The following is a 20,221-nucleotide window of genomic DNA, read 5'->3' on the forward strand; positions in this document are numbered from 1 at the left end:
TGGAAATCCATACAGTGCACGGAAGTTATAACCTTAACTTTACTAGAAACCATTTATTCACATGAAAAAGACAGTGGCCCATGCTTTTGGATGACAATAGAAACATATATATATATACTTTATATATAGCGAGCGTACATTTACCATCTCTTAAATAAACCGCATTCACTTAAAAGGGAGGAAAGTGTTACCCTAGCTCAAAAGCAACGACAGAGCCCCCCCCGAACTCAATGAATTGTAAGCAACAACTACCAGACACACTGCAGGTCCATTGCTGGTACTGTGGGAGAGGAAAAAAAAAAGCACCTTTGGCGAAAAACACTCGAGAGTGGACAGTTGGATTTACCCTAGCTTCCCCTTATCAGGAATCTGCTCCGCCAAGCCCCGAAATCTCCAGTGGCCATTCAGTGTGGGGAGTTGCACATGAAAATGAAACTTTGAGTTCCGCAGGGTGGATGTGTCAAGTAAACAAATTAACTTTTGCATTCAGATGGTAGGTCAGGGAGACCGATATATTCATTGTTTTTCTTCTTTCTTCCTGTTGTCTTGTTTTCTTTTTTTCTTTTTATTTTTTCTTTTTCCTTTATTTTTTTCCTTTCTTTTATTTTCTTTTTTTTTTCTTTTTCTTTTTCTTTTTTTTTTTTTTTTTTTTTTTTTTTTTTTTTTTTCAAAACAAGGGATTCCCTGTGAAATATTGGAGTCGATCTCTGTTCAGTTTCTTTTCCTTCATCCTTCGATTCTGGAACCAGATTTTAACTTGCCGGTCAGTGAGGTTGAGCATTCTGGACAGCTGCAGTCTCTTCTCTTTGTTTATGTACACGTTGAAGAAAAATTCCCGTTCCAGTTCTCTTATCTGATATTTGGTATAGGGGCACCTCTTTTTCCTTGATCGCTGGGGAATTGCTGAAATTCAAGAGAGAAGAAACTGATTTACGCTGTTGCTACGAACATGCTCAGCTAGGATTTGATCAGACACTTTGATAATATCCCATTGCCTGGAAAGAAGCCCTCTAGCACTTCAAAAAATATTCCTGACGCTTATAATCTCCGGGTGACTTAGCAAAAAAAGCTAATATTTCCCAACTTCTCCTTAAAAGAGAGCTCTTCGAGCAATACAGAGAGATATTTAAATGGGCTGGAAAAATTCCAAGTTTCTCAAACTCCTCTCACACACACCCCCCGCCCCAAACAAACGAAGATCTTAAGTTCTAAACCGAAGGCAGCTCTGAGCACTACCTGTGAAATCTCTCCATCTCCCCCCGATGAATCAACAATTTAATAACAATTAATATCCTCTTCCAAGAATACCTTAAGCCCACCTAAATTGGTTTCCTATCGTAAACACGCTTTACAACGGTAAAGGAAATCTTATAGGATATATAAAATCCTTTGGATGCTTATAAAATTGCACATAAAATGCGGCTTGACAAAGTGTTGGCCTTGTACTCTTGCCCCCAATTTACTACTGATACCTACCTGAACTGTTGCTCTTCTCTGCAACAGCCTCACCAGAAGGGGAATCAGCGCTGTTTGCTGGTGTCACTTTCTTCTCCTGGCTGGAAGGTGTTTTACTACAAGTGCTGTTCTGGGCTTTCAAGTCGCCCTTCTCCGCGTCCCCCTCGCTCTCGGAGTGCTGCTGGTACGGGGGTCCGGGGGCTGTCTCGTAAAACTGGTCGAAGCCTTGCGGCAGGATGCCGTTCCTCCCCACCGAGCTGTAGAAGTTGGAGGCGGCGGGAGACGGTCCGTGGTGGCCGCAGACAGGGTCCGTTTTGAACAACATTTCCGTCCTCCTGTTCGCAGGCTGCAGAAAGTCTCTGTGCATCACCTCTTCAGCTGAGTAATAAGGAGCATAACTGCCCCTATACTGCCATTTGCTGCGCTCTAATCCGTATTCCCTGAATGCTACTTCGCGCACAGGTTGAACATGAGGTAAATTAGAAGAATAAGGAAAAGTCATTTGACAGGACGACGATTGAGACAAAAAAGAGGGTTTCGTCGAGAAATCTGAGGGTGAGACGTAATAGGCGCACCCTGGCAGATACATATTGGATGTGCCGTGACTGCAATCGTCAAACTCAGTCATGTCTTCCTTTTTGCGATTGCAAGCAACCAGGAGGCTTCAATGCATTGAACAAGATCCATCTATTGCACAAGAGGGTTTGGACAGGATCAACTAAGAAAAAATCCCCACCGTGTGCTGACGTGCAATTCATCTTGATTGATTCTAGTGGTAATTATGTCACGTGACGCGATGTAGAAATGTCCTTATATCTATATCAGCCCCTCGGAAAGGCTCCTAAAATCTCTCCAAAGAGCCCTCCCAGCACGGGGAGGCGAGCGCGCCGTTTGTACAAATATAGCCGGTTTTAAGTCTCATCCTTTCACCAGGCGATGTGAGATGCACGTAGGTGGTGCGGATCACCTGGGGCCGCGCCGCCCGGGCAGGCGCCTGCCCACCGCCGGAGCCCGGCGCGGAGCCCCACGGCGCACAGCCCCCCGCCCGCATCTCCGCCCGGCCTCCCGGGCAGCGAGGGGGGAGCACTGCCACCGGCGGGGAACGCAGCCCCCGGAGCGAGGCTTGGGGGCTCACGGACGGGCACCCCCGGCTCGGAAACGTGATCGCTTCCTCCTTAGAGGGAGCGATACTCTCCGGCCGCCGCTCAAGCAGATGATGAGCGGGTGGGTGATGGTTCACTCAGGAAAGCCAAGTCCCATTCACACATTGGAGTGTACGACCGGATCTGCCCGCCCGGCTCCTGCAATCCACAGTTGGCATCAAAACCGGTCACGAAATTCAAAGACTGAGTTTCGATCACCTCGTTTTCCCTCTCTTATAAGCCCAAACACTGCGCACTTGTGTCAGGGCGCCAAACTGAAATGAGAAATACGCAAACAGAACATATCTCAGCAGCCGGATTTACGAAAGGGAGATACTTTCGGGCTCTCTCTAAAGCAGAGGGCTATGGCAGGAAAAGAAGTCCACCAAGCACGGTTTCCTTGGGAAGCAGAGCAGCAGACAAAGTGACCTCTGTTCCCCTGCCTCCAACTCCCACCAAAATGTTCATTTTCATTGGAAGGGAAAAGCAAGTCTCGAGAGCAGGCGACACGCACAGCAGCCGCCAGCCCCGCTCCCGCCCTGCCTTCGAGGGCTCATTTTTGCCAATTTTCCTTTTTTCCTTGAAATATGATTTTATACAGGCAAGCACAAACAGGGCCGCAAAGGCTGAAAAGAGTGGAGAATAACGAATACACGCCAGCAGTAGCCCTATACTCGACCAATTCCTCATTCCAGAAACATTTGCCAGCTCTCTATGGGAATGGTTTTTTTCCGCCACTGTACAGCATAGCCAGGTTAGTTCCACCACATGTCGCTCTCCAAATAAGCCCGATATCTGGGCGAGCTCCCCAGGCCGAGCACGGCCGCCTCCGGACACCCCAGCAATCCCCGGGAGGAGGCTCCGGCAAATCGACAGGCCCCATATCACCTTCACAAAGGCAGCCTCCAGGTCCCATAGCAAGCAGAGAGCCCGGCAGGTGGGGAACGGCCCCACAGCGCTTTGGGCAAGCGGGGAGACGGCCCCTGGGCTCCCCAGCTCCTCGAGGCGGCCGTGCCCGCTGAGGACTCGGCTCCGCTGCTACAGGAGCCTCCTGCTCGCCCCCGGCTACGCGATGCGGAGAGGATCCGGGGGCGGGAGCCCCGCAGCCCGGGCTGCGCCCCGCACCCTGCCCCCCGCCCCACCGCCACCGGCACGGCCCCTCCTGCATCCCCTGGCTCCCCAGAGCAGTCGAGGACTACCCAAGGGGCTTCCATGCCGCAGTCCAGCTAGCCCTCTCTAAAAATACAAAGACCAAAGCCAGGCAGATATTATGGAGCTCATTCTAACATCCTCCCACCGCCGCCTCTTTCTGTCCTTTTCTCTTTTCTTTGTACAGTTGGTTTGTTTTTTGTTATTTTTTTGCTTTGGTTCCTCACTCGCAAAACACCTCAAACGCCACACATTGCTCCCAGCAGATAGACTCTTGCAAGTTGCAAGTTATCACTAGAAATCAAAGCACAGAACCACCATTCCCTCCCTTCATAGGCTTTCGAGCCCTCTCGGTTCTGCTGCAACAGAAAAAACAACCTCCCAAAAATTATGTCTGCGCAGTTAAAATGGCTCCTGTGTCACTAATTACCCTGGACCTTGCAGCAAAGCAGGGCAGGGCTCCGTTTGGATTTTGCTCCCCCCCAAGGTTTCTGATCGCCTATCTCGTCAAGAGAGATGGTTCTGGAAACCTATGGAGCTTCATTTTTTTTACCGTTCAAACAACTAATTGCGCCTTAGCCAGAATCTTTCACCTTCTTTTCGATGCAACAAGCCTAGCATCGATTAAATTTTGGCGCAGGAGCCAACCGGTTTCAACTAATTCAAGTTCAAAGACATGGCGACGATTTGTTAGTACGAAAGCCCTCTTAGTTCTTTAAGAAACGATCTAAATTGGAAACTGTGAGACCAATATCGCAGCAGAGACCCCGCTGGAATAAGGCAGAGCTGGGGGTCCCTGCCTGCCAGAGCGTTTTCACCCTGGGGTCCGTCCCAGCCCAGCTCTGAACATTACAATAACACCCCCCCACACACACGCTCTCCCCTTTCTTTCCTTTTCCTTTTTCCCTTACGCAGATTAAATAGCATCGAAACATAAATGCACATCATGTACACAGTCAGGCGAATACTTTACCGTTAGGCGTCTTGTAACATCTGCAATCGTTGCCTGGAATCACCAAGTATTCAGGTCCAAGAGACATTTCCAAATACTCTCCGTGGAAATTAAAGAGACTTGCGTAACGTTTGGGCTTAAAAATATACCCGGTCCGGCTGGAGAAGATGCGGTATTTTTGTGCCACCCAAGATAAGACACTAACTTGACCTTAACTTTGTTATGGCGCCCCTAGTATCTGGAGAACGTGAACAGACACTGTCTGGCAGCTCTCGTAAAAACCGACTGGAGAAGAGATTCTGAGTCATTTCATTTATTGCCACTACAGTTCTGCAAGAAAGCTTTTCCTCTCTGCCAAACTTTAATTATTTATGCTCTTTTAGGAAGCACAAAGGCATCCAGAGCCATTCCCAACAAACCAAGTTGCGTTTGCAGCCTTATCAAAAGAGGAGGAATGGAGAGCCTCCTCGAAGGGCTTTATCACGTTTAGGCTGCCGTGAAAATGCAAAGATGTTTATGTTTGAGTAAATAAAGGGATGAACCGTCGCCTGCATGCTGCGGAGGGACGCGGGCGTGGGCGCAGCAAGCGTGTGCCCGCTGCTCCATCCCTCCACATACACCCGCAAAGCTGGTACAGGGGGCACCTGATAAAACACCCGAAATAATCCAGTCGAAGGGCGTGGAGCACATCCACCTCACTCGGGTGCATCTCCTGCGCACCCAGCCGGCGTGTCGCACACGCTTGTGCACACATGTGCCCAGGGGACAGCTCGGGTGGGTGTGCACAGGCAGAGCCGCACAGGCAGGGCGCGCCCCGCGCCTGCAGCTCTGCCACGCGTGTGTGCCTCCCCACGCCCGAACCACTGTCCTCGCCCACCGCTTCAGAGGAAGGGATGAAACCTGGAGTATGGGCAAACGTGAAATCATGCACCATTTTCTACCGCCGATGTGTCTGTGCACAGTATGAGATGCACAAACACGTACGCCCGAGTGTGCACACACGGTTACGCACAACGGGCACTGCTGAAATAAATGAGTGCATCTATAGATACACAGGCACACACAAAGATACATAAAGATACATAATACACAGACTTTGTCAACAAATCGCAATTTAGATCCTACCTCCTCTGTCTTTTCTCTTTCCGAAGGCGATTTAGACTAGGAGCTTCACAATAAGCCATCATCGTGGATCAGATGCGTTTAATAAATAATATATTGCCTTTCGCATATTCTCACCCGAGGTTCCTCTTCGGATTTCACATCACCCATGTAATAAAGGGACGGGTTGCACTGGGGAGGACTAAGATAGGGAAGAACAGTGCAATGGGTCAATTTCTCAAGGACGGTAGGCGTCTGAGTAGTATTTCAGGAGAGGGTAAGAAAAGGGACTTTATCTGGTTTTTGCTTTTCTCCTGGCTTGCATCGTTGGGGTTGCTCCTAGTTTTTTTAATTAGGGAATGCCACTGGATGAAGAGACCCCCATTGTCCGCAATGCGTCAACTCCCAGCACAGGGGCTGAACATATCGAAGATTTGGAGGGACCCAGGAGTGGTTCCTGTGGCTGTGGATGGCTAGGTGTGCATCCCTTGGCCCCGGGGAGCTGTCACCCGGCGAGGCTTCGTCCCTGCCTTCCTACTGGCAGCCACCCCGCCATGAACGAGGTAGGGTTTTGTCTGCATTGGGCAATGCGGGCTGTAAGAGTGGCGACAAATGCTTTGGGCTGGTTTTCCTTCTCCCCCCGAAACACCACCCAAGCGTTACCTTTGGGGCTCCCTGGAAAGCTTTCGGGAAAATGGCTACATCTCTGCCTGCCTAGGAACCCGGGATTTATCTCCAAATTCATCTGGACTACCGTGCCCTCTCGAGCAGTACTTGCAAGCACAGGAGTGAGTAGGAGCGAAGTTCAAATATGATTCTTTATGAAATAATGAGTTTATTGCCTTCGGGAAGGCTATAGTCCCGTAAGTAGGTAGCAGCTTTGTGCCGTTCCTTGCGGTTGTTTAGACTTTATGTATTCGCCACGAACAACCATATCTGAGCCTATTTTACTTGCCAGAAAATAAGGCAGCCTCTGCCAGCCTAATTATTATTACTGTTGGGAGGCGTGGAAACGCACTTCGTTGAGAAATTATGACTTAAGTGGAAATTTCAGCCAAAAGACATTCTAATACGGACCTAAAAATCAGTGAGATTTTTGTTTTAGAATTCATATTCTGAGGTATCAGACTAAGGGCAATAAGTAGTTTCCTCAGGCCCTAGAGCTCTGGACGGTCTGACTGCTCTGGTGTTGCAGAGGCCAGCAGCTCTCGGCAGAAAAAGCCTCTCATCAAGATGCGGGGAAAATCGATCTCATTCTCGTCCCAAAACAGTGATCAAACGGCTTAGACACTTCTACCAGCCCCTCTGGTTGGGTTATCCTCTGAGGTTTAGATCTGGGCAAAACCCCGAACCGGTTCTCACTTTTCCCTCATAAAAATCTCTGTAGAAACGGCCATGGAGACGGATTGGTGAAACAATCAGTCCCACCAAAACCTCCATGTTGTTCCGACTCCTGCGCCTGCAGCACCTCGGGGTGAGACGTGGGCCCCAGCCTCCCCCCAGCCCCTCCGAGCCTGGGCCTCTGCCCCGGCACCGCCCGCTGCCTTTCGCCTGTTGGGGCAGCGCTTGGACAAGGCCAAAGTCAGGAGCGCAGGAAGGGCAGGGCCCGGCCCGGCCACCTGGGGAGGCACCGGCGCCCGACTCCGCGGCCCCTGCGCCGCCGCGGGACTCCCGGGAGGCGGCAGGCGCACGGCGAGGGGCGGAGGGGCGCTTTTTCCAGGGAGAGGAACCTCTCGGCATTGCCCGTGGAGCAGCCCTGCCCGCTGCCCGGGCACACAGAGGCCTCCCGGCCGTGCTGTGCCGTCGGGGCGGGCGGAGGGCAGTGGAGCGGGGCCGGGTGGCCGCCGCTGAGCCGCGCTCAGGTTACGCGCGGGCCTTGCGCGGGTGTCACGTGCGCTCTCCGCCGGGCTGCGGTCGGATCTGCGGCTCCGGGGGCTGGCAGGGGGAGGGTGGAAAGGGGGAAAAAAATAAAAAATACTAAAGAAAAAGGTTTATTTGCTAACCACTTTCCCCATCGCTGCTCGAGCAGGTTACTCCAAACCACAAAACAAGCCGGCGCCGCAGGCTCGCCCTGGCGTGCAGGGCAGCAGATGAAGGGAGCGGCCGGGACTCACAGAGCTGACGTCTTTACTAGGAGTTATTCCTTTATTTTGCTGCAAAATGATGTTTACATACAGATAAAAGAAATCGATCTTAGTTTAGCACCGGTTGTTCTCCGGGGAAAGAGAGGGTAGGATGCAGGAGAAAATCTATATAAATGGAGAAAGAAAGGTAAAAAGCTGATAATACATGTTTCCGTGCTGGTCCGGCTGGTCTTCTTCATCTTGGCTAAGAACTCAGCTTTGCCTATTTACGCAGGGATCCTACGCGTTTCGAGAACTTGGTTTAAATGGTAAAAAGACGCACTCCCCGCGTTTCACTGGCGCGTACGCTCTACTCTAGGGGTGAACACTCCGGGCACAAGTTCATGCAGGAACGGGCGGACTCTGCTCTAGTACATAGAAAGAGCCTGCTCTCGCATTACTACTCTTTTCTTTTTCATCCTCCGGTTCTGAAACCAAATTTTAACTTGCTGATCGCTTAAATTCAGTCTGTTCGATAGTTCTTTCCTCTTCTGTCGGTTAATAAACTCATTGAGGAGAAACTCATTTTCCAATTCAGCAATTTGTTGTTTCGTGTATGGTTTCCGTTTCTTTCTTGATCTCCCCTGGGTGGGACACCAGGGCAAACCTACAACAAACACGTCGATAATTTAGTGGATCAAGTCTGCGTATGCAAATATAGGAATACGCAAAAAAAAAAAAAAAAAAAATTAAATAAGAAAACCCCCCCCAAAAACCCAAACCTCAAACCAACCTCAAAAAACCTCACAAGATATCAGAGCGAAACTAGGTCAGAAAACTGGGCAAAGCATATCTGACAGCACAATTTCTATCTAACCTCGGAGTCAGATTGAGCGATTTTTGCTCCGAAAGAGTTACAGAGAGGGTTACAAAGTAATTACAGACATCTCTTAAAAAGAACGTATAGCTAGGTCGCTTCTAACTAAAGCGAGATATTTAAGGCATACCATCCTGCACTGAAGGTCTGAGGCATGACTGGACTGCTGCGGGCTGAACTGTCAGGTTCAAGTTGACGGGATTCTTGATGTCCTCCTTTAAGCTTGAATTGCAGGAATTCACTTCAAAAAGAGTAGCCGAGCCATGCAAACTTCTCTGCAGGCTCGAGTGGTCATACTTTACGGGCTTTAAGTTGGCTGTGTGAGTAACAGTTGGGTCATTTGCAAAAGATTGCCTCTGCCTGCATCTCTCCTCTTGTTTAGAGCTCGTATCGTGGGCGTAATATTTATTGTTGTCTTCCAGGCATTCCTTGTTGCCGTTGGAGCTGATGTTGATTGGAACGGAGCCGGGGAGGTAAGGCTGCGCCGCGCCGCCGAACGCGTGGCTCTGCGGCTGGGCTGCGCACGAACTTGAGCAAGTCCAGGGGATCGAGCTCCGGGGGTAGGAAATGGTGGGCAGAGCCGCCAATTGACTGCCATTAGCCCGCAAATTAGGAAAATAAAAGGAATCTGGAGATTGCAAATTCAAGAGAGAACCAACGTAGCCAGATCTGTAGAGACTGCGATCACACATTTCCAACAAAGGACTTCAGCTGTTCTTACAGCGGTATTTAGTTACAACAGGGAATAAGCGGAAAGCCTGAAACGATTGGACGAAACTTTGCAGACAGGTTCTTCAAAGCCGGTAATTTCAGCACCGCCTCCAGCGACCGAGCCACAGAGTCCCCCCCCTTCCCCCCCCTTTTTTTTTTCTTTCTCTTCACCCCCACTTTTAAAAAGTCTTATGATAACACTCGAAATATTAAAATATCGAGCTCGCAAGGGGGAGGGGAAATCATGGTCTCCACTTCTATAAAAGTGGCCGGGGAGGGTTGGCAGAGCTGCGGCGCCGGCGGAGAGATGAGAGGAAAACAAACATTTGCCGAGAGGAGAGGGCAGCCCCGGGTGCAGCTGCCGTGCTGGCGGTGCCCCCCGGCTGGCAGCACCCTCCGGGCCAGAACGATACCCACGGTAAGAGTGAGCACCGAAGACTGGAAATAACTTGTGATGTCTCCGAGATGTGGATGTTTAGGCACACGTATGTGCTTCTGCCCCTAACTGCATCATATGCATCTGCATATGCGTGCAAATAAAGTCTTAATCGATCGGATATTACCGGGATCGTCGTTCTGGCACACTAATGACCAGTACTGTCTTAGGTCCGCACGTCTGCCCCTTTTTACCCCTTTTGCCTTTCATCTTCAATTGGAAGCGCTTTTAGGCTTCTAAAACCCGGAGTCTCTTTTGTCTTTGAAATACAATCAAACAAACATCAACAAACAGAATAACAACAGCAACAACACGGAATTATTTGAGCAATCCTCTGAGATTAAATAAATAAATAAATAAATAAAAATCGAAAGACTTCAAGAAAGAAAATGCCAGGGTCTGCTCTTCAGCAGAGAGGGTGTGAACGCAGCAGCGGGCAGAGGGGCAGCCTCATCTCCCAGGTTGTGTGTGAGGAATTTTTCTCTCCTGAAAAGAAAATTATCCCTTACTGTTTTATTACTGTGTTATTTTGGGGAGTTACACATATTTTTACATTTTTGATTGATCAAACAAGAGACCATTTATTCCGTTATCTCTCTCATTTCCCCACAACCCCCGAGTTACTAAAATCATATCTGAGAGCATCCTCACGGGAGATTGCTCGTGTCCTTTCCTAAACCGTGCGGTTCTCGAGAAGAGTCAGGGCCCCGTGTGCTGCACCCAAAGACACTGGCAGGGAGCTGGAAGGCTCGGAAAGGAGCAGGGTACCCACGAGCTCCGCGCTCCCGGCCGCTCCCTGCCCCACCGCCCTACAAATCCGAGGGACACTCTGGAGGCCGATCAGCCTCTCGGACCGGGCGTTTCTGTCCTCGGCCTCTTTCCCGAGAAGATCTCCCTTGGTGTGCTTGAGTCCGGCGTCAAGCGAAGCCTTAAAGCCCGGAGTTTCCCACTTTCATTACCTCCGTTAAAAACTTGAACCTAGTTAGCAGGTAGGGTTAATTTTCCCTGTTATTATCCCCTTAATCACAGTTTTAATCTTGGTTTTATTTCTAAGGCGAGATCAGAGACACTGCCCTTCTTGACATTCTCCTAATCAAATTCATCTTTCTGTTTAATGGGAAATGGAGGGAAATTCTGCAGTAATTTCATTGCCCCGAAAAAAAAATCTTTAAATGATTGCTCTCTCCTAGACCACACAGGACCACACAAGCACCGCTGGAGGATATTGCTGACCACTGCCTTTAATTTTGATTGTTTGAATTATGTCTGCCAATTGAATCTCCCTCTTATTAGCTGACTTGTATTCCAACTTTGTGTTCCCGAAGAAGATGGGCAATATTTTTTTTTCATAATAGCCTTTTTCGAAAGAGCTGTTTTTCGGTTCTTGGAAGAGAAAAGGCACATTCAGTTCAAAGGCTATATTTTTGTCTGCAATAAACACGAGGAATGGATGTGAGTTCCCAGTTACCGGAAAGAAAGGTGACACTTCAAACTAACTTTTATGGGGTTAGAGAAAACAGAGCTTTCAATTAATATTCAACTCATTTGTAATTGCTAATTAATTAAAAAAAAAAAAAAAAAAAAAAGAGAAAATAATAAAAACCTGAAATAGCTGGAGACACTCACAGTTACGGAAAATGTTTAAATCTACATGGGGAAAAAAAAAAACATTTACAGAAACATCTTGTTCCAGAAGCGGCTGGCCTGGGAGCCGAGGGGAGCGGGGTGGAGTGGAAGGAGAGCCTCGTACGGGCTTCTGCTGCTTTTTCCAGCCACAGCCGGCTGCTGGTTTGGGGGCGGCGTGTTAATGCCGCGGGTATCCCCCCGCCTGTGTCTATACAGGAAATATCACCACTGAGGAACAGGGCAACCCGGAGGCCTGCTTTCACACGCTCCTTTCCTCTTTTCCGCTCTTTTTTTTTTTTTTTCCCTCTGGCTTTTAAATAGGCGTCCGGACAGGCCTGGACATCAGAGCTGACCACACTCTATAATTTCACTGGCATAGTCTTCCAGTTTACAGACGAAGGGTGCTCTGCGTGTGACCGATCAGCCTCCCTCACTCATTTATCACTCGGAAACGCGGCTCCCGAAGCAAGGAGAAGGCTTCCCTTGCCTATGCCAGGGGTTGTCCAGGAGATGGCAGGATTGCCTCAGACATGGCTGGGAAATAGGGCTGCCTGACAGCAGCCGAGCAATGCATCATTGCGCCACTGTGCATTTGCAATTCGGTTTGTCGAGGTACATGTTAATTATCTGCAATAACGTGCGCTACATTTCAGACGAACCATCATACTTCCTTTTCTCTAAACACGAGCGGCTGTGGCCGGCTACCGCGGGGGCTGCACGGCTGCACCCCGGCCCTGGGGCCACGTGAAACTGATGTCCTGAAGAGCCCAAGCTGTGGCCAAGGAGGTTTTGAACAAGGCTCACCAATGCCCCAGCTCCAGGCTTAGAAAACCCTTTTGCTCTCAACCGGTAGGTAGAGGGGCAGATGTCCGCCTCACCTTCCTCCTGCCTGTAGCTGCTGGCTTCTTAATGATTCTGCACGTTCTTACGAAACTAAAAGGCGACTCCTCTCCATCTGGTACCGATTTGCCAGACAGTTCGGGTTTCCTTCTGCCCGGAGAAGGAGGCTTTGGCAAACTGCGCCTTCTGAAAGCACGGAGCCCGGCAAAGCCAAAGGTTAAGCCTGGAAGGAGGAAGAGAACAGCCCGCGATGGCTCCGCGGCCGGGAAACAAAACAGCTCTGGCAGTGCCCGGCCGTTCGTCTGCAGGGAGACTCGGTGGGAGGAAAAACCTCTATAGAATTAATGGCAGTATGTGTGGGTGAGTGGTGGTGCCAAGGGGGAGAAGACAAGAATTTAAAACATTCGGCGAAAACAAGGTTGCATCAGCAGAGAGGGCCGTTCCAGGCACGTAAATTATGAGCACCACAAGTGTCCTTTTGTACTAGAATTAAACAAAAATGCGCTTTGCGATAAAATCTGAACTGCTCAGAAATGGCCTTTTTTTCGTCCGCTCAGGGAAAACAAACGCCATGAACGTGCAAGCGATGTAGAAAGGGGAAGGAAGAGGGTGGAGGAAGGGGAAGATAACATCCCGATGGAGCCAGCCGGTTGCGGAGAAAACGGAGTGGCATCGCTCCGGGCCGGCCGCCCGGGAACCGGCAAGTGCCGGGACATTTTAGAAATGGAGAACAAAGGGGCGGCGGGCAGGCAGAGCAGCGCTCGGAGGAAGAGGGGAGACACAGCCTTTCTCCTGCTTCGCACGCCCTGTATTTCTCACCGGCAACATTTCTTTCTCGCTAAAACCCTTTCTTATCGACAAGGCACTCTCGAATGCTCTTCCTCATTCTTCAATGTGCATCTCATTGTATCTACCTCTCATTTCCCAGGAACGGCGTACTGTAAGTGTCCCTGAGAGGACCCCAGGCAAACCTGGAACCCGTGAAACCCCCTGCGGCAAAAGAAGGCGAATTTCTTTCTCTCTTTTTATATATATAGCGAAAAGAAATAATTTTATTAAAGATGGTTTAGGAAAAGATTTGCAACATCGTTAACAGTTTGGAAGTTCAGATTGTATTTCCAACACAAAGTAAAAGCTGACTTTAAGACAAATTTTAAAAAATGGTTTATGAAGAAGTAGGTTTATCGTATGTCTTACCACATACAAGGGTAATCAAAATGTTTAGAGCAATAGCATATTATAATAAATAATACTAGTTTGGAACACATTTTAATAATTAGACAAGGCACATTGACAGAGAGGATACCGCTTCTCTCTCCTAGTTGTTGATTAGCGTGTCTGATCACCCTGGGTATATCATAACATGCACACTAGGTTTAAAAGAACAAAAAAATCGACAAAATCTTAGCCTTTCGGCCCATATAAATTATGGCATCTTTTGAATTTCCTTATTTATTGCTTCTGTCATTAACACCCGTTTAGTTTTGTAAATTAAAAGCTAGCAGTGACCTTCGCTTGTCCGACAAGAAGTATTTGGGCAGGAGGAAGGAGAAGAGTCTCTTGGGCCGGTCCAGACAAACAGGGCAGAGCGGACATTTCCCGCCAGGTCTGTGCAGGTCCATACACACCTCTGTAGGGGCAGCCTCTCCTCTGGCTGCAGGGCGAGCTGGCCAATCCGTCATGCCGAGGGCGCTGCCCCGAGGCGCCGCGATCTGCGCCTCCGCGGAGCGCTCAGCCTCGCAGCTCCGTCCGGCAGCGCCCGCCCGGGGACACAGCTCTTCCCTTTTCCAGCCACGGCTCCTTTTCCAGCCGGGCAGTATGGACTCCTTGCACTGAAAACGAAACTGCGGCGGAAAGAACCCACAAACCCAACCTCGACCCCAAATCTGCAGAAGCAGGGAGCGCGGTGGGACATGCCTGCGATTCTGCGCCTCGCAACAGCTCGGAGAGGTTCTCCCTTCTTCGAAAAAGTAATTAAAAATTCTGCTGCAGCCAGTAACCCTCCACGCAATTCTCTCCGGGTCCCAGTGGACCAGGCAGGTTTGACCGAAGCCGAGTGCTGCGACGGCTCCGTATTCCAGCTTTCTTGTATTTCCGATGGATTTTTTTTTTTTTCACTCGGCATGTTTTGAAGTTTACGATACCAAATCAAAACTGACACTTTTTGGCACTGGCTGGTGCTCAGAGAAAAAAAAACAACCAAAAAACCCCCCAAAACAAAACAGAATACCCCCCAAAGATTTAAGCATGAAAGAAAATTATAACTGTTACCGTTCAACATATTTAAATTCGTTTATACTGGCCTAGAGGGAAGAACAGAAAATATAATTATTATTATTATTATTATTATTATTATTTTCAAAAAGAAGAAACTATAATTCAATTCAAGGCTTGTCAACACTCCCTTACACTGAGAGAAAAACGCTGACTTTCATGGAAAACAATTCCCGAAATTTCGCCACCGCTGGAAGGACAAAAAAAATTAAATATATTTTCAAGTCTTTCCGAAAGTCTTTAGCTGGTTGTAAATTGAGTTTATATTTTCATCATTGTCCGCAACTAATATATCAGGATACGTTGTCTTTCAGTTTGGAGACTATTTTCTTGTCCTTCACCCTCCTGTTCTGAAACCAAATGGTAACTTGTCTCTCAGACAGGTTTGTGGCTGCCGATATCCTTCGCCTCTTGTCCTTGTTAATGAACTTGTTAATGGCATATTCATTCTCGAGTTCTTTAAGCTGCAGTTTTGTATACGGCACTCGCTTCTTTCTCCCACGCCGGTAGACACACATATCAGGCTGGTTTAGTGCAACGTCCCCTATTGTAAAAGACATTATGTGAAAAATCAGAATTTTATTGCAGGCGTTTAAAGCTTAACCGATACTTGTTGGGCACTGGTTTTCATGGGCAAATAAATAATGCCGAGTTGTTTACAGTTTATTATTATTTACACTGCCACATTATTTGCTCTAGTAAAGCACCACCAAAACTTTGATGGACTGTCATCGCTTTTCAGGCATGCATCGCTAACCGAGCATGCAGGGCGGCGGGGGCATTGGCTGGGGGGCTGAGAGTGGGTCGGTGCTGGCAGCGCACACACAGAAATCCCTTTGGTGAGAGTTTCCCGGGTTTGTTTGTATGTGGTTTGTGCCTCTGTGCCCTCACTACTCGCAGTGTCTTAAGTGCTCTGGGGCCGCCGGATCAGTCGCCAGCAGGAGAGGCGGAGGAGAGCAAGCCTTCGAGCCACCGTCCTGCAAACTTCAAACGCGACCACAAACCCGACCACCGAGGGAAGCAGCGGGAGAAGGGGCCCGAGACCGCCCCGGCACTCGCGGGCCGGGGGTCCGGTGCCTTGGCGCTGGTGGCTGGGAGATTCTGGGGTCGGTCCCGCGGGTATGGAAAGCAGAGGGTGAGGATTTTCTCAGGGGTAGACGGCTGAGGGGGGGAGTGAGAAAAAGAGAATATCCACCGCCCCCACCCTGCTCTATGCGTGTCTGTGCAGCGTGTCCAGCTCGGCAGGCCGCCCCTGCAGCCCGGGGGGCGGGGGAGGGGACGGAAAGGCGGAGGAGGCGCGGGGGAGTTCTGCTCAGACCATTTCTCCCCCTCTCGTACCTGGAAAGGACGATTTCCAGAAGTGTGAGCTCTGTGTCTGATCTTTGGCACAGTAAACCTGACTATTCCAGCCATTAGCCAGAGTCCAAGACTGATAGCCCTCCATTGATATGTATGTTTCGTGTCTCGGTTCCCCAGAGCCAAACGTTGAGACCATGTCTATGTACCCAGGAACGTGCTGGTAGGGGGTTGTATAGCCCTGGTAGAAGGACACTTCCTTTGCCCTGGAGGAGACTTCATTGGCGGGGACACTCGTGCTGGTCAAGCTGGAGACGTCCATGTACTTTTCCACGGGAAAGCCGCCAATGGAGGCATGGGGGGGAGACTTCAGGGCGTTTTGCTGTATCCCAACCCCATGGGACATCCTGCAGCTATAGTATCCATTGCCAAAGTGATACCCATAGCCCAGCGCGGGGGCGGCGGCCGCCGTGGTGGAGCCCGGGCAGTCCTTGGTCGGGGGGTCGGGCCTCGCCGCCGCCCCCGAGCGCTCCCCTCCGCCGGCGTAGGCAAAACCCGAGGCGGCGGCAGCGGCGGCGGCGGCGGCGGCCGCTCGGCCCGTGTGCGCCGCCCCGAAAACGGGCGAGGAGAGAAAATTACGGCACTGCCCGGGGGCTCCTCCGCCGCCACTGCCGCCGCCGCCGCCACCGCTGCTGTCGCCGCGCAGTCCGTCCATCTCCCAGCTCGCTGCTTTGCTCATGGCCTTGCACATCGCGGGCGGCGGCGGCGGCGGCTCGGTCCCCGGCCGGGCATGATGCGGATGGTTATTTGCCTCCAACAGGTTGGATCCTGGCGGTACGTTTATAAAAACGAAGTCCAGGTTGGGAGGGGGGAGCGGGGTGGGGGCGGCCTGCCCCAGATTAGTTTGCCTCAGCCTGGGGGGCTGCTCATAGGCTGCCGTCGGAACATGTGACCCTCCCGCTGCCCGCACTGCCCCTTTCGCCTCGCAGCCCCCCGGTCGGCACCGACGGCGCCCCCACCCTCTATTCCCACCCCCGCCCCGCCGTCGCGCTCCCGCCCCGCCACGGCCCCGGAGCTGGAGCGGGGGGGGAGATTGGGTGGGCGAGCGGCAGTGATGCCCCTCCGGACCAACCTAGGCCCCCGTCGCCTTCTTCTCCCCCTTCCTCCTGCCCGCGGCTTCAAAAAGGCCAGCCGAGTACCACTGGACCTTTTGAGGCCGCGGGAAGGGGCCCTTTTTACAGCCACGGACAAGGGTCTCACCGGATCCACAGCGAGACCTTCTCCAGTTCATTGCTGCGCCTGCAAGAGGGGGAAAACCCCAACACTTTGTATTTGTCTTTGTATTCCATCCTCTCCACCTCCCTTTTCCCCGGAGATATATGGAGTAGAATGGCTTTGTTCTATGGGAAAAGGGGTCCCCTGGCTTCACTGAACTGTTGGTCCCTGGCAGAACCCTTCCTTTACTCCCTCCCCTCCCTTACCTTCTCCCCGATATTGCTACCGGCCAGGAAAATGCACGGGATCTGTGCGCAGCGCAGGATGGTAAACCTGGCACTCATTAGATGTGGCTTTTTTTCCCCGTGCAGTGTCAGTTCATGTGGTGGTAAGGCAGCCTAGTTAAAACGCAGAGCTTGCTTACGCTGACGGCTGTTCTTGTGGTGACTTCTCAAGACGGCGGCAAATCCTTCTACCGTCTCTCTCAACTCTCACACTGATTCGGGATAGAAATGCAGGAGTTCGAAGTACTGGAAATGGAGAAAGCTCCGAAGACGACTCCCAACTCCAGCCCCAGCCCCAACCACAACCTCAACCACAACCCCAATCCCTTCCTACCCATCTGGACCGAATCCAGTCGCTCCGCAGTTGTGTATTGCACACTTGGCTCTCTCGGGCGCGGAGGACAAAAAGTTGCTGGGAAAAGCATCAGCTTCGAGGGGAAGGGGAGGGAAACTCCGCGCCGCTGAAAATCGTATATCTGAGGCTGTGTTTACTGTCCCTTCGGAGGCTCAGGCGCATGAGAGAAGAGAGGCAGCCGCCATGGAGGTGAAACTCTGTGCCGACACCATTTCGGGGCTCTGGGGGTGTCCTTGCTGAGCAGCCTGGGCAGGTGGTGGCGGGGATCCCCGGACGCTGGGCTGTCGTGGGATACCTGCAGGTCCCGCAGTAGCCGCCCGTCTCGCAGCCCTACTTTGTAGCCGGTCTAATAATCGTCGGCACTATCTGGGAGCGGGGTTTGGAATGACAAACGGGTGCCCATAATTACGGGAACAACCGGATGGCATAGAGGAGTTCATGTTCATTACCTCTGACCGCATAACTGCTATTAAGTTTTCATAATCAGCTAAGATGTGAGCCAGGCGTGATTACACGTTTCTTTCGGTTATAAGCCGAATCGGTATTTACACTCAGGACATTAAACCCTCAGTAATTAGAAGGAAGTTTTGTCTAAGAACAATTTTCTCACCCTTTTATGTCCCTGCAAGCAACTTTCTAGCGAAAACGTTGCTATAAAAAGAAGTCCAGAGAAACGAAGGATTTTATTTCTCCGGATATCTTTCCATGCCTATTCCCACGTCCTGTTGTGTTTCCTCTTTCAATAAATGCAGTGAAACTTTCTCTCGTGTCTCTTATACCTTTATATAAGGCCGCGAAAGAAAGGAACACCTAAAGAGCAGGATTTCGGAGCTTTTTGAGGTCGACTGCATCAAAGGAAACCACGGTGCAGTTGCAGCGACTCCCTTAGAGGTCTTCAGCCCTGCCGAGACCTCTGCTCCAGCGAGAGCCCCTCGGTGTACCAAAAACTCTTAGGGCGGGTTCATGACCAACAACTTCAATTCTATAATGAGCTGCTTTGTGAAGGGTGTAGAAAACAGCATTGCCTTGCATGGCAGGATATTATGCACAGGAATAAATGATCTCATGAGCAAAGGTCGGTTCTTTGAGAGCACCCACCCAGTTTACAAGTAGCAGGATGCGTCCCACACCCCCGGTCCAGGGGGCCGCGCCTTGTGGAGGCCCCGAGCAGCCTGGCGCTTCCTTTGCCCAGTGAGAACAGCTCCCATCGAGGCTCAGCTCCGTGTCGGGCAGCGCAGAAGGACCTGCCGGGCTGGCCGGGCCTTTCTCCTTGCGAGGCCGTCCTTGTCTTCTCTGAGCAGCGCTTCCAAGGGTGGCCAGGGCCCCGGGGAGTCGCGTCGCATTTTCCATTGACACATTGCACGGGAATCTGCAGAATACGTGAGCTTTCTAGCTGCAGACGTGCTTGTACTTCCCCAGAAGAAAAGGTTGTGGGGTTTATTTATTTATTTACGTTTAAACATTTTTACAATCCCGAAATATCTCATTTAGTCAAGTGCATTTACCCTGATTTAATACAGTCAGGATTCCACTCAAACTTTTAGCACAGGCTTTTAGCCTCTGCCTAGTATCCCTCTCTTACAGGAACCTCTCGGATTTTTTATCTCGTCCCTCGCCAGAATTTGACGATGGTAATTGTGTCGATAGGATCTTGTTTCTCATGTTAGTGTTTACTGTAGGAAAAAATTTTCTTGTCCAGGACAGAGAACGCAAACAAAACCACTCGATTTATATGTCTCCCAAACCTTATCCCATGTCCGCTGGGTTCCGTTGTTATCTTTTAACTTGTACGAATTTTTAATAGCTAAACCGAATAGAAGAACTTTCATTTTCCCCCATGCCTTTAAAAAACAGCCAGTTATGATAACGAATAAATTGAACAGCAACACGTTGAGAATTGTTAAACCATTTCCCTCTCCAGATCTATGCCACAGCTTCTCACTTCTTTAGTTACTTCAACCTTAAATAATCCGTTTCGAGGCGGAGAAAGTTTTCCCGGGGCTTCCCACACGGCCTCGGTGCAGTGGCCACGGGCGGCTGAGCACTGCGGGCGTTGAACTTGAGCTCTCGGGTCACGGGCTGGTGCTGGCCGCTCTCTGACTGCCACTGAAACTGCGCGGGGACCTCGGGACCCTGACCTTGGACCAGCTCGGCGGCCTGCCGCAGTAGCAACCTAAAGGGAACCATCGAGTCCCTTTGCTACCGGACGTGGGCTTTATCGTTTGAATTAAATTCTGTCTATGTACAAAGGCAACCTCAGAAGACATCATGTAACTATGAAGCCCGCGTAGCGTCCCGTGAATTTCTGCCTGGGTAGTGTGGGGAGGGACGGTGTGCAGGGCCCGCGGGGACACGCTATGCTCGTGTCCTTCACTCGCGAGTGACATTTCACAGACCATATGGACTGAACACGGCCCACGACTGGCCCTATGCTGATATGGCGGC

General features: G+C 50.6%; 3 protein-coding genes across 3 annotated transcripts; all 3 read right to left on the reverse strand.

Annotated features, from left to right (window-relative positions):
* Positions 1-667: 667 nt before the first annotated feature.
* HOXD11 (homeobox D11) lies at positions 668-2,083 on the reverse strand. Its single transcript, XM_014880132.2, has 2 exons — positions 1,477-2,083; positions 668-903 (listed from the first exon to the last, which is right to left on the reverse strand). The coding sequence occupies exons 1-2, from the start codon at positions 2,081-2,083 to the stop codon at positions 668-670; spliced, it is 843 nt and encodes a 280-aa protein (XP_014735618.2).
* A 6,207-nt stretch (positions 2,084-8,290) lies between these two features.
* On the reverse strand, positions 8,291-9,431 carry HOXD12 (homeobox D12). Its single transcript, XM_014880146.2, has 2 exons — positions 8,870-9,431; positions 8,291-8,529 (listed from the first exon to the last, which is right to left on the reverse strand). Exons 1-2 carry the CDS (start codon positions 9,429-9,431, stop codon positions 8,291-8,293), a joined length of 801 nt encoding a protein of 266 aa, XP_014735632.1.
* A 5,488-nt stretch (positions 9,432-14,919) lies between these two features.
* Positions 14,920-16,673, reverse strand: HOXD13 (homeobox D13). The gene is made up of 2 exons (XM_014880145.1): positions 15,965-16,673; positions 14,920-15,170 (listed from the first exon to the last, which is right to left on the reverse strand). Exons 1-2 carry the CDS (start codon positions 16,671-16,673, stop codon positions 14,920-14,922), a joined length of 960 nt encoding a protein of 319 aa, XP_014735631.1.
* Positions 16,674-20,221: the final 3,548 nt, after the last annotated feature.

The sequence above is a fragment of the Sturnus vulgaris genome, chromosome 7 (genome assembly GCF_052056855.1).
Source record: "Sturnus vulgaris isolate bStuVul1 chromosome 7, bStuVul1.hap1, whole genome shotgun sequence".
Classification (NCBI taxonomy): Eukaryota; Metazoa; Chordata; class Aves; order Passeriformes; family Sturnidae; genus Sturnus; species Sturnus vulgaris.

Excerpts from the sequence above, each read along its gene's own strand:
- HOXD11 (XM_014880132.2), bottom strand. The coding sequence starts at position 2,083 with ATGACTGAGTTTGACGATTGCAGTCACGGCACATCCAATATGTATCTG. Across the intron at positions 904-1,476 it reads AGAGAAGAGCAACAGTTCAG|CAATTCCCCAGCGATCAAGG; the intron begins GTAGGTATCAGT and ends CTTGAATTTCAG.
- HOXD13 (XM_014880145.1), bottom strand. The coding sequence starts at position 16,673 with ATGTGCAAGGCCATGAGCAAAGCAGCGAGCTGGGAGATGGACGGACTG. Across the intron at positions 15,171-15,964 it reads CTGGAAATCGTCCTTTCCAG|GGGACGTTGCACTAAACCAG; the intron begins GTACGAGAGGGG and ends CTTTTACAATAG.
- HOXD12 (XM_014880146.2), bottom strand. The coding sequence starts at position 9,431 with ATGTGTGATCGCAGTCTCTACAGATCTGGCTACGTTGGTTCTCTCTTG. Across the intron at positions 8,530-8,869 it reads CAGACCTTCAGTGCAGGATG|GTTTGCCCTGGTGTCCCACC; the intron begins GTATGCCTTAAA and ends TGTTTGTTGTAG.